This window comes from Scyliorhinus torazame, chromosome 29 (assembly GCF_047496885.1).
Source record: "Scyliorhinus torazame isolate Kashiwa2021f chromosome 29, sScyTor2.1, whole genome shotgun sequence".
NCBI classification, from domain to species: Eukaryota; Metazoa; Chordata; class Chondrichthyes; order Carcharhiniformes; family Scyliorhinidae; genus Scyliorhinus; species Scyliorhinus torazame.
This window is the reverse complement of record NC_092735.1, coordinates 12,281,693-12,291,935: the sequence shown is the minus strand read 5'-3', so window position 1 is coordinate 12,291,935 and position 10,243 is coordinate 12,281,693. Positions and strand designations below refer to the sequence as shown.

Genomic DNA, 10,243 nt, shown 5'->3' with positions numbered 1-10,243 from the left:
CAAACCCCCTCCCCGCACCCAAACCCCCTCCCCGCACCCAAACCCCCTCCCCGCACCCAAACCCCCTCCCCGCACCCAAACCCCCTCCCCGCACCCAAACCCCCTCCCCGCACCCAAACCCCCTCCCCGCACCCAAACCCCCTCCCCGCACCCAAACCCCCTCCCCGCACCCAAACCCCCTCCCCGCACCCAAACCCCCTCCCCGCACCCAAACCCCCTCCCCGCACCCAAACCCCCTCCCCGCACCCAAACCCCCTCCCCGCACCCAAACCCCCTCCCCGCACCCAAACCCCCTCCCCGCACCCAAACCCCCTCCCCGCACCCAAACCCCCTCCCCGCACCCAAACCCCCTCCCCGCACCCAAACCCCCTCCCCGCACCCAAACCCCCTCCCCGCACCCAAACCCCCTCCCCGCACCCAAACCCCCTCCCCGCACCCAAACCCCCTCCCCGCACCCAAACCCCCTCCCCGCACCCAAACCCCCTCCCCGCACCCAAACCCCCTCCCCGCACCCAAACCCCCTCCCCGCACCCAAACCCCCTCCCCGCACCCAAACCCCCTCCCCGCACCCAAACCCCCTCCCCGCACCCAAACCCCCTCCCCGCACCCAAACCCCCTCCCCGCACCCAAACCCCCTCCCCGCACCCAAACCCCCTCCCCGCACCCAAACCCCCTCCCCGCACCCAAACCCCCTCCCCGCACCCAAACCCCCTCCCCGCACCCAAACCCCCTCCCCGCACCCAAACCCCCTCCCCGCACCCAAACCCCCTCCCCGCACCCAAACCCCCTCCCCGCACCCAAACCCCCTCCCCGCACCCAAACCCCCTCCCCGCACCCAAACCCCCTCCCCGCACCCAAACCCCCTCCCCGCACCCAAACCCCCTCCCCGCACCCAAACCCCCTCCCCGCACCCAAACCCCCTCCCCGCACCCAAACCCCCTCCCCGCACCCAAACCCCCTCCCCGCACCCAAACCCCCTCCCCGCACCCAAACCCCCTCCCCGCACCCAAACCCCCTCCCCGCACCCAAACCCCCTCCCCGCACCCAAACCCCCTCCCCGCACCCAAACCCCCTCCCCGCACCCAAACCCCCTCCCCGCACCCAAACCCCCTCCCCGCACCCAAACCCCCTCCCCGCACCCAAACCCCCTCCCCGCACCCAAACCCCCTCCCCGCACCCAAACCCCCTCCCCGCACCCAAACCCCCTCCCCGCACCCAAACCCCCTCCCCGCACCCAAACCCCCTCCCCGCACCCAAACCCCCTCCCCGCACCCAAACCCCCTCCCCGCACCCAAACCCCCTCCCCGCACCCAAACCCCCTCCCCGCACCCAAACCCCCTCCCCGCACCCAAACCCCCTCCCCGCACCCAAACCCCCTCCCCGCACCCAAACCCCCTCCCCGCACCCAAACCCCCTCCCCGCACCCAAACCCCCTCCCCGCACCCAAACCCCCTCCCCGCACCCAAACCCCCTCCCCGCACCCAAACCCCCTCCCCGCACCCAAACCCCCTCCCCGCACCCAAACCCCCTCCCCGCACCCAAACCCCCTCCCCGCACCCAAACCCCCTCCCCGCACCCAAACCCCCTCCCCGCACCCAAACCCCCTCCCCGCACCCAAACCCCCTCCCCGCACCCAAACCCCCTCCCCGCACCCAAACCCCCTCCCCGCACCCAAACCCCCTCCCCGCACCCAAACCCCCTCCCCGCACCCAAACCCCCTCCCCGCACCCAAACCCCCTCCCCGCACCCAAACCCCCTCCCCGCACCCAAACCCCCTCCCCGCACCCAAACCCCCTCCCCGCACCCAAACCCCCTCCCCGCACCCAAACCCCCTCCCCGCACCCAAACCCCCTCCCCGCACCCAAACCCCCTCCCCGCACCCAAACCCCCTCCCCGCACCCAAACCCCCTCCCCGCACCCAAACCCCCTCCCCGCACCCAAACCCCCTCCCCGCACCCAAACCCCCTCCCCGCACCCAAACCCCCTCCCCGCACCCAAACCCCCTCCCCGCACCCAAACCCCCTCCCCGCACCCAAACCCCCTCCCCGCACCCAAACCCCCTCCCCGCACCCAAACCCCCTCCCCGCACCCAAACCCCCTCCCCGCACCCAAACCCCCTCCCCGCACCCAAACCCCCTCCCCGCACCCAAACCCCCTCCCCGCACCCAAACCCCCTCCCCGCACCCAAACCCCCTCCCCGCACCCAAACCCCCTCCCCGCACCCAAACCCCCTCCCCGCACCCAAACCCCCTCCCCGCACCCAAACCCCCTCCCCGCACCCAAACCCCCTCCCCGCACCCAAACCCCCTCCCCGCACCCAAACCCCCTCCCCGCACCCAAACCCCCTCCCCGCACCCAAACCCCCTCCCCGCACCCAAACCCCCTCCCCGCACCCAAACCCCCTCCCCGCACCCAAACCCCCTCCCCGCACCCAAACCCCCTCCCCGCACCCAAACCCCCTCCCCGCACCCAAACCCCCTCCCCGCACCCAAACCCCCTCCCCGCACCCAAACCCCCTCCCCGCACCCAAACCCCCTCCCCGCACCCAAACCCCCTCCCCGCACCCAAACCCCCTCCCCGCACCCAAACCCCCTCCCCGCACCCAAACCCCCTCCCCGCACCCAAACCCCCTCCCCGCACCCAAACCCCCTCCCCCGCACCCAAACCCCCTCCCCCGCACCCAAACCCCCTCCCCCGCACCCAAACCCCCTCCCCCGCACCCAAACCCCCTCCCCGCACCCAAACCCCCTCCCCCGCACCCAAACCCCCTCCCCGCACCCACACCCCCTCCCCCGCACCCAAACCCCCTCCCCCGCACCCAAACCCCCTCCCCCGCACCCAAAACCCCACCCCGCACCCAACCCCCCTCCCCGCACCCAACCCCCCTCCCCGCACCCAACCCCCCTCCCCCGCACCCTACCTCCCTCCCCGCACCCAAACACGCCTCCCCGCACCCAAGCCCCCCTTCACCCCGCACCCGAACCCGCCTCCCCCGCACCCAAACCCCTCTCCTCCACACCCATGCTCCCCTCCCCTGCACCCAAACTCCCCTCCCCTGCACCCAAACTCCCCTCCCCCCGCACCCAAACTCCCCTCCCCCGCACCCAAACCCTCTCCCCCCGCACCCAAACCCCCACACCCAAACCCCCTCCCTCGCACCCAAACCCCCTCCCCATTCCCCCCGCACCCAAACCCCCTCTCCCGCACCCAACCCCCCTCCCCCGCACCCAACCTCCCGCACCCAAACCCGCCTCCCCCGCACCCAAACCCCCCCTCCCCACACCCAAACCCGCCCCTCCCCCTGCACCCAAACCCCCCCCCCCCCGCAACCCTCCCCACTCCCGCACCCAAACCACCCTCCCCAGCTCAGTGACTCCTCGAGTGATGTTTCGCTGAGACCTGCGGCCGTTTCATCTGCATTTCTTGTGCACTTTGCAGGCGATTACGACGGCGCTTTAGCTGTTTTCACTGAAATGCAGCTTCTGGCGCAGGAGAAAGGATTACAGGTGCCGGGGACCTGCACCCCTGTAGGTGAGTGTGTGAACCAGCCAGGCACGGTAGCACCGGTCTGCGCGACGGGGAATTTCAATTTAACTGAATGAATATGGATTAAAAAGCTCGTGATGACCTTGGCGACTATCTTCGGTTGTTCTAAAAATCCAGCTGGTTCACTATTGTCCGTCCGGAAAGGAAATCTGCCGTCCTTACCCGGTCTGGCCTCCATGTGGCTCCAGACCCCCAGCGACGGGGTGGACTCTTAACTGCCCCTCTGAAAAGGCCTAGAAAACATGTATTGAAAAGGGCTGTTCACCACAGCCTCCCGGGTCATTAGGACTGGGCAATAACTGCTGACCTTTCCACCCGCTGAATGAATAAAAGGAATTCAGATTCTCTTTTGAAATGTTTTGTCTGCCTTCGTATTTGTGTGTCCTTTTGTAAATATTAATCTTCACGTATAACAGAATCTGCTTTTGAGACAGGTGGGCGCCTCGGGGGTCCATCATTGCGCCTGGGGAATTACATTTTGGTGAACCTAATTAATTTAATTTTGCCATTTTGGTTTAGTGTCAGAACCCTGCTAAGGGCTGTGCCCCCCCCCACCCAAAGTATTTTATTTGGTATTGAATAAAGAGCATAGCAGAAGCTGCCCATGTTAGCTTATTGCACAGTGCCTCTACTGGTAGCAATTGTCACTGTGGCGTGACATGTTTACATGGGTAGTTTCCATTACAGGAAAGTGGACATGGGAATTAATACGAGGGAAAAGCTTGTCTGCCTCCCTCCATCAGATTTTTAATCTGCAAATTAAAACGTTTGTTTGCAGCAATGATTCTGCTCCTGATATTTCAAAGTCGTGAAGGTTCTCGGTGTGTTCAAAATAATTCAATTAAATTAAATCTCAGTGCTCCCCTCTCGTCTTTGGTCTGTGTGTCGGTGCCTCATGATGGACGTGGGAGGTGATCCATTGCAGCTACTTTGTAGAGTTTAATGACGGTGACCTGGGGCCGGGATCGAGCCCGGGTCTTCAGGGGCATTGACAGCAGTGGTAACCACTGCGCCACTGTGCTGCCCCCGCAGTGCTAACCACTGCGCCACCGTGCTGCCCCCCGCAGTGGTAACCACTGCGCCACCGTGCTGCCCCCCGCATTGCTAACCACTGCGCCACCGTGCTGCCCCCGCAGTGCTAACCACTGCGCCACCGTGCTGCCCCCGCAGTGCTAACCACTGCGCCACCGTGCTGCCCCCGCAGTGCTAACCACTGTGCCACCGTGCTGCCCCCGCAGTGCTAACCACTGCGCCACCGTGCTGCCCCTGGCCGAGCCGATTTCTGAGCGTTTGCGCGACCTCGTTCACTCGCGAACAACTTGCGCAGAATTCAGTCTGATTTGCTCTTTCAGGTGCCTTTCTGGATGTCATTGCTCGATGTGAGGTCTCCCGAGTCCTGCTGCTGATGCTGTTTCAGGTGAGGGTCCTTAAACCCGCAGTAAGTTCCAATGTGTGCACCGACCGCCTCCTTGTACGTCCCAGTCTGTGGCAGATTCAACTTTCACTGACCTATTTTATAACGACAGCTTTATTAACACTTTTACCAACACGATTGCCACTTTGTACGATCACTGGTTACCTCTGCAACACCGATCGATACGAGGCAGAAGACACTGCAGTCGCCACAGGGACATTTAGTCAGAGGGTCAGGAATTTTCATTTTTCATTTCATTTCAATTTGGGCTCCTGTTCAGGATCAGCGTTTGCTCCCTGACCCCTAACATTTGACCCCTGCCACCTGCCCTTTGCCCTACAGCAGCTGCTTTGATGTGTTTGAATCAACTCGTGAAGAAGTGTGAACATCTGACACATTGACAAGCTGCTCAGGACCCCGGAGCTGCGCTGATTCACTCTGTGTGTGTCTCTCTCTCGCCCCCAGCCTCCACCACAGAAGTTGCTGCTGGAGCACGCTCACACACTGGAGAAGTATGACTGGGAATCATTCGACAGCCACAACCAAGGTAGAGACCCCGTCGCCCCTCACCAACTCATTCCACCCGCCTCCATTAACCCTTCCCCGCCCGACCGTCGTTCCCCAGCCCCCACCCCAATCCAACCGACCAATCCCACCCCTCCCCGACCAACCTCCCTCCCCCCCCCAATCCCTCAGCCGGCCTTCTCCACCATCCCTTCCTCGCCCCCCCTTTGATGACCTTCCCCGTGCCTTGTCCGACATTCTTTCCCCCCCTTGTCTGACCCCCCCCCTTGTCTGACCCCCCCTTGTCTGACCCCCCCTTGTCTGACCCCCCCTTGTCTGACCCCCCCCCTTGTCTGACCCCCCCCTTGTCTGACCCCCCCCCTTGTCTGACCCCCCCTTGTCTGACCCCCCCCTTGTCTGACCTCCCCTTGTCTGACCCCCCCCTTGTCTGACCTCCCCTTGTCTGACCTCCCCTTGTCTGACCTCCCCTTGTCTGACCCCCCCCTTGTCTGACCCCCCCCTTGTCTGACCCCCCCCTTGTCTGACCTCCCCTTGTCTGACCCCCCCCTTGTCTGACCCCCCCCTTGTCTGACCCCCCCCTTGTCTGACCCCCCCCCTTGTCTGACCCCCCCCCTTGTCTGACCCCCCCTTGTCTGACCCCGCCCTTGTCTGACCTCCCCTTGTCTGACCCCCCCCTTGTCTGACCTCCCCTTGTCTGACCCCCCCCTTGTCTGACCCCCCCCCTTGTCTGACCCCCCCCCTTGTCTGACCCCCCCTTGTCTGACCCCCCCCTTGTCTGACCTCCCCTTGTCTGACCCCCCCCTTGTCTGACCCCCCCCTTGTCTGACTCCCCCCTTGTCTGACCCCCCCCTTGTCTGACCCCCCCCCTTGTCTGACCCCCCCCTTGTCTGACCTCCCCTTGTCTGACCCCCCCCTTGTCTGACCTCCCCTTGTCTGACCCCCCCCTTGTCTGACCCCCCCCTTGTCTGACCCCCCCCTTGTCTGACCCCCCCCTTGTCTGACCCCCCCCTTGTCTGACCCCCCCCTTGTCTGACCCCCCCCCTTGTCTGACCCCCCCCTTGTCTGACCTCCCCCCCCCTTGTCTGACCTGACCCCCCCTTGTCTGACCCCCCCCTTGTCTGACCTGACCCCCCCTTGTCTGACCCCCCCTTGTCTGACCCCCCCCTTGTCTGACCCCCCCCTGTCTGACCCCCCCCCTTGTCTGACCCCCCCCTTGTCTGACCTCCCCTTGTCTGACCCCCCCCTTGTCTGACCCCCCCCTTGCCTGACCCCCCCCTTGTCTGACCCCCCCCTTGTCTGACCCCCCCCTTGTCTGACCCCCCCCTTGTCTGACCTCCCCCCCCCCCCCCTTGTCTGACCCCCCCTTGTCTGACCTCCCCCCCCCCCTTGTCTGACCTGACCCCCCCTTGTCTGACCTGACCCCCCCCTTGTCTGACCCCCCCCTTGTCTGACCCCCCCCTTGTCTGACCCCCCCCTTGTCTGACCCCCCCTTGTCTGACCCCCCCCTTGTCTGACCCCCCCCTTGTCTGACCCCCCCCCCTTGTCTGACCCCCCCTTGTCTGACCCCCCCCTTGTCTGACCCCCCCCCTTGTCTGACCCCCCCCTTGTCTGACCCCCCCCTTGTCTGACCCCCCCCCTTGTCTGACCCCCCCTTGTCTGACCCCCCCCCTTGTCTGACCCCCCCCTTGTCTGACCCCCCCTTGTCTGACCCCCCCTTGTCTGACCCCCCCTTGTCTGACCCCCCCTTGTCTGACCCCCCCCTTGTCTGACCCCCCCTTGTCTGACCCCCCCCCTTGTCTGACCCCCCCCTTGTCTGACCCCCCCCTTGTCTGACCCCCCCCTTGTCTGACCCCCCCCTTGTCTGACCCCCCCCCTTGTCTGACCCCCCCTTGTCTGACCCCCCCTTGTCTGACCCCCCCTTTTCTGACCCCTCCTTGTCTGACCCCCCCTTGTCTGACCCCCCCCTTGTCTGACCCCCCCTTGTCTGACCCCCCCCTTGTCTGACCCCCCCTTGTCTGACCTCCCCCCCCCTTGTCTGACCCCCCCCCTTGTCTGACCTGACCCCCCCCCTTGTCTGACCCCCCCCCTTGTCTGACCTGACCCCCCCCTTGTCTGACCTGACCCCCCCCTTGTCTGACCCCCCCCCTTGTCTGACCTGACCCCCCCTTGTCTGACCCCCCCCTTGTCTGACCCCCCCTTGTCTGACCTCCCCCCCCCCCTTGTCTGACCCCCCCCCTTGTCTGACCCCCCCCCTTGTCTGACCTGACCCCCCCCTTGTCTGACCCCCCCCCCTTGTCTGACCTGACCCCCCCCTTGTCTGACCCCCCCCCTTGTCTGACCCCCCCCTTGTCTGACCTGACCCCCCCCTTGTCAGACCTGACCCCCCCCTTGTCAGACCTGACCCCCCCCTTGTCTGACCTGACCCCCCCCTTGTCTGACCTGACCCCCCCTTGTCTGACCTGACCCCCCCTTGTCTGACCTGACCCCCCCCTTGTCTGACCTGACCCCCCCCCTTGTCTGACCCCCCCCCTTGTCTGACCCCCCCCTTGTCTGACCCCCCCTTGTCTGACCCCCCCTTGTCTGACCCCCCCCCTTGTCTGACCCCCCCCTTGTCTGACCCCCCCTCCCTTGTGTGACCTTCCACCCCCCCCCTTGTCTGACCTTCCACCCTCCCCTTGTCTGACCTTCCAACCCTCCCTTGTGTGATCTTCCACCCCCCCCCTTGTCTGACCCCCCCCTTGTCTGACCCCCCCCTTGTCTGACCTTCCACTCCCTTGACCGACCCCCCCCCCCCTTAACCTCCCCCCTTGATTGGTGATTGTCTCTGACTCTGTTTTTCATTCTCGCAGTGAATTATCTTCCTGAGAATATTTTCCTGCTGCTGCAGTCGGTTGTGGTGAGTGACAGGCCCCCCAGTGTCTCGGTGTTGTCTTGTCCGGGGTGGGTTACCGGTGCAGTGTAACGCTGCAAGTCGCTAATTGTCGTGGCTAAGGAGAGGACCCCATGGACTGGGGATTGTCGCGGTCCACAGGCCCCCACCCTATCCTGGGAGGACCCTGGCTGACTGGATCGAGCTCCAATGTGGTTCCTCCCATGGCAGACATCCCCCAGCAGAGGCCTCCTGCTTCAGGATGAGGCAGCAGATGGTGGAGGTGCCCCTGGAATTCATTGCACCCCATGGAACCTGTAGAATCTGTGTTTCTGCCTGACCCATGTGCTTACGGGGGGGAGGGGCGAGTGTGGGGGTGCAAGTGGGTAATGGACACCTTCTGATTCGCTGTTGTGTTATTTTCACAGATGGCCTGCCAGGAAAAAGATCTTGAGTCCTTAAAAGTTCTCCAGGTGGAGCTCTGGTGAGGATTGTGTTGTTCGCGAACACCTGGCCCTCTAGTCCCTCCCAGACTGAGCGAGAGTCTGTGATCTCTCACCATGAGCAGCAGAAGCCCAATTTGATCCTAATTCCACCCCTCCCGATCCTCGACCCACCCTTCCCCGCACTGCCCCCTCACCCACCTCCACCCACCCCACACCCCATGGTGCAGTGGGCACAACTTACGATCGATGGGCCCGTGATATGATGGACTCTCAGGCCCGTGTGTGATGGCCCTGCAGTGCGATGGACTCGCCGTGTAACCTTCTCCTATCTCTTCTCTCTCCAGGCCACTGCTGACCCCTGAACAGAACCACCTGCTGCATCTGGTCCTCCAGGAGGTCCTGACACCATCAGGCCGAGGTGTCTGACAGCCAGCAATCCCGTCAAGCTGTGTACATGTCGTCGAGAAATCAAGTTGTATTTATATTGTTCTGTGTTGACTGACGCACCACCCCCCCCCCCCCCCCCCCCCCCTCCCCCTTCCTGGTCGGCAGCCACACCTGGGAGATTATTTAATAAAGATGGAAGTGATGTGAACTCTCTGGAGTCTGTGAATATTTTATTTTCTCTCTCTCTTTCTGACATACTCGGTCGTTGGGTAACATTCTTATCCTGAAGCAAACGATTGCGGACTCAAATTGCACTCCACAGACTTTGTGCTGGTTCGATCCCGGCTCTGGGTCACTGTCCGTGCGGAGTTTGCACATTCTCCCCGTGTCTGCGTGGGCTTCGCCCCCACAACCCAAAGATGTGCAGGTTAGGTGGATTGGCCACGCTAAATTGCCCCTTAATTGGAAAAAGTCAATTGGGCCCTCTAAATTTAAAAAAAACATTCTGCTGTCACCGCATTGAATGTGGGATCTTGCTGTGTACAAACAGACTACTATTTCCTCTGTTGTGCCAGTGACCACCTTTCAGCTCACTGACTTTGGAACATTTTGGAGAATATTGCTCCAAGTTTACATAAGCTCGTAAAAGGCGGCAAATTCACAGGGATTGTTGGCCGACACATCCTTGTCGAGGTAGCCGCAGAGACTGAGGATGCACTGGTTACCATTCACTCTCTCATTCTAGACAGGTCGCAGTGGATTGGACCTCAGCAAATGTAACGTCACTGTTCAAAGATTTGGGAGGGGGAAACGGAAGCACTGGCCAGTTCGCCTGATATCAGTCATCGGGGAAAGTACTTAAATCTGTTCCGACACTAGACAAGACCCCAACAATTTTTTAATTCGTAAAACTGAGAAAAGGATTCTACACCCCCAGGAGTGATTCCACTGACGAAAGGAATCTTTTATAATGACACAAACACAGTGTAAACCTCATAGAAAAAATGTTCTACAATTAACAGTTAAACAGTTCGAAACAAAACAGGTAAACACTTT

General features: G+C 63.0%; 1 protein-coding gene across 1 annotated transcript; it reads left to right on the top strand.

Moving 5' to 3' along the window:
* Positions 1 to 3,444: 3,444 nt before the first annotated feature.
* LOC140403729 (40-kDa huntingtin-associated protein-like) lies at positions 3,445 to 9,395 on the top strand. The gene is made up of 6 exons (XM_072491891.1): positions 3,445 to 3,531; positions 4,899 to 4,963; positions 5,426 to 5,507; positions 8,335 to 8,381; positions 8,783 to 8,838; positions 9,145 to 9,395. The coding sequence occupies exons 1-6, from the start codon at positions 3,474 to 3,476 to the stop codon at positions 9,224 to 9,226; spliced, it is 390 nt and encodes a 129-aa protein (XP_072347992.1). The 5' UTR covers positions 3,445 to 3,473; the 3' UTR covers positions 9,227 to 9,395.
* Positions 9,396 to 10,243: the final 848 nt, after the last annotated feature.

What these genes read in the sequence shown, in the direction of transcription:
- LOC140403729 (XM_072491891.1), top strand. Translation starts at nt 3,474, where the DNA reads ATGCAGCTTCTGGCGCAGGAGAAAGGATTACAGGTGCCGGGGACCTGC. An exon ending in ATTCGACAGCCACAACCAAG is followed by an intron (nt 5,508 to 8,334) that starts GTAGAGACCCCG and finishes TCATTCTCGCAG; the next exon opens with TGAATTATCTTCCTGAGAAT. An exon ending in TGCTGCTGCAGTCGGTTGTG is followed by an intron (nt 8,382 to 8,782) that starts GTGAGTGACAGG and finishes TTATTTTCACAG; the next exon opens with ATGGCCTGCCAGGAAAAAGA.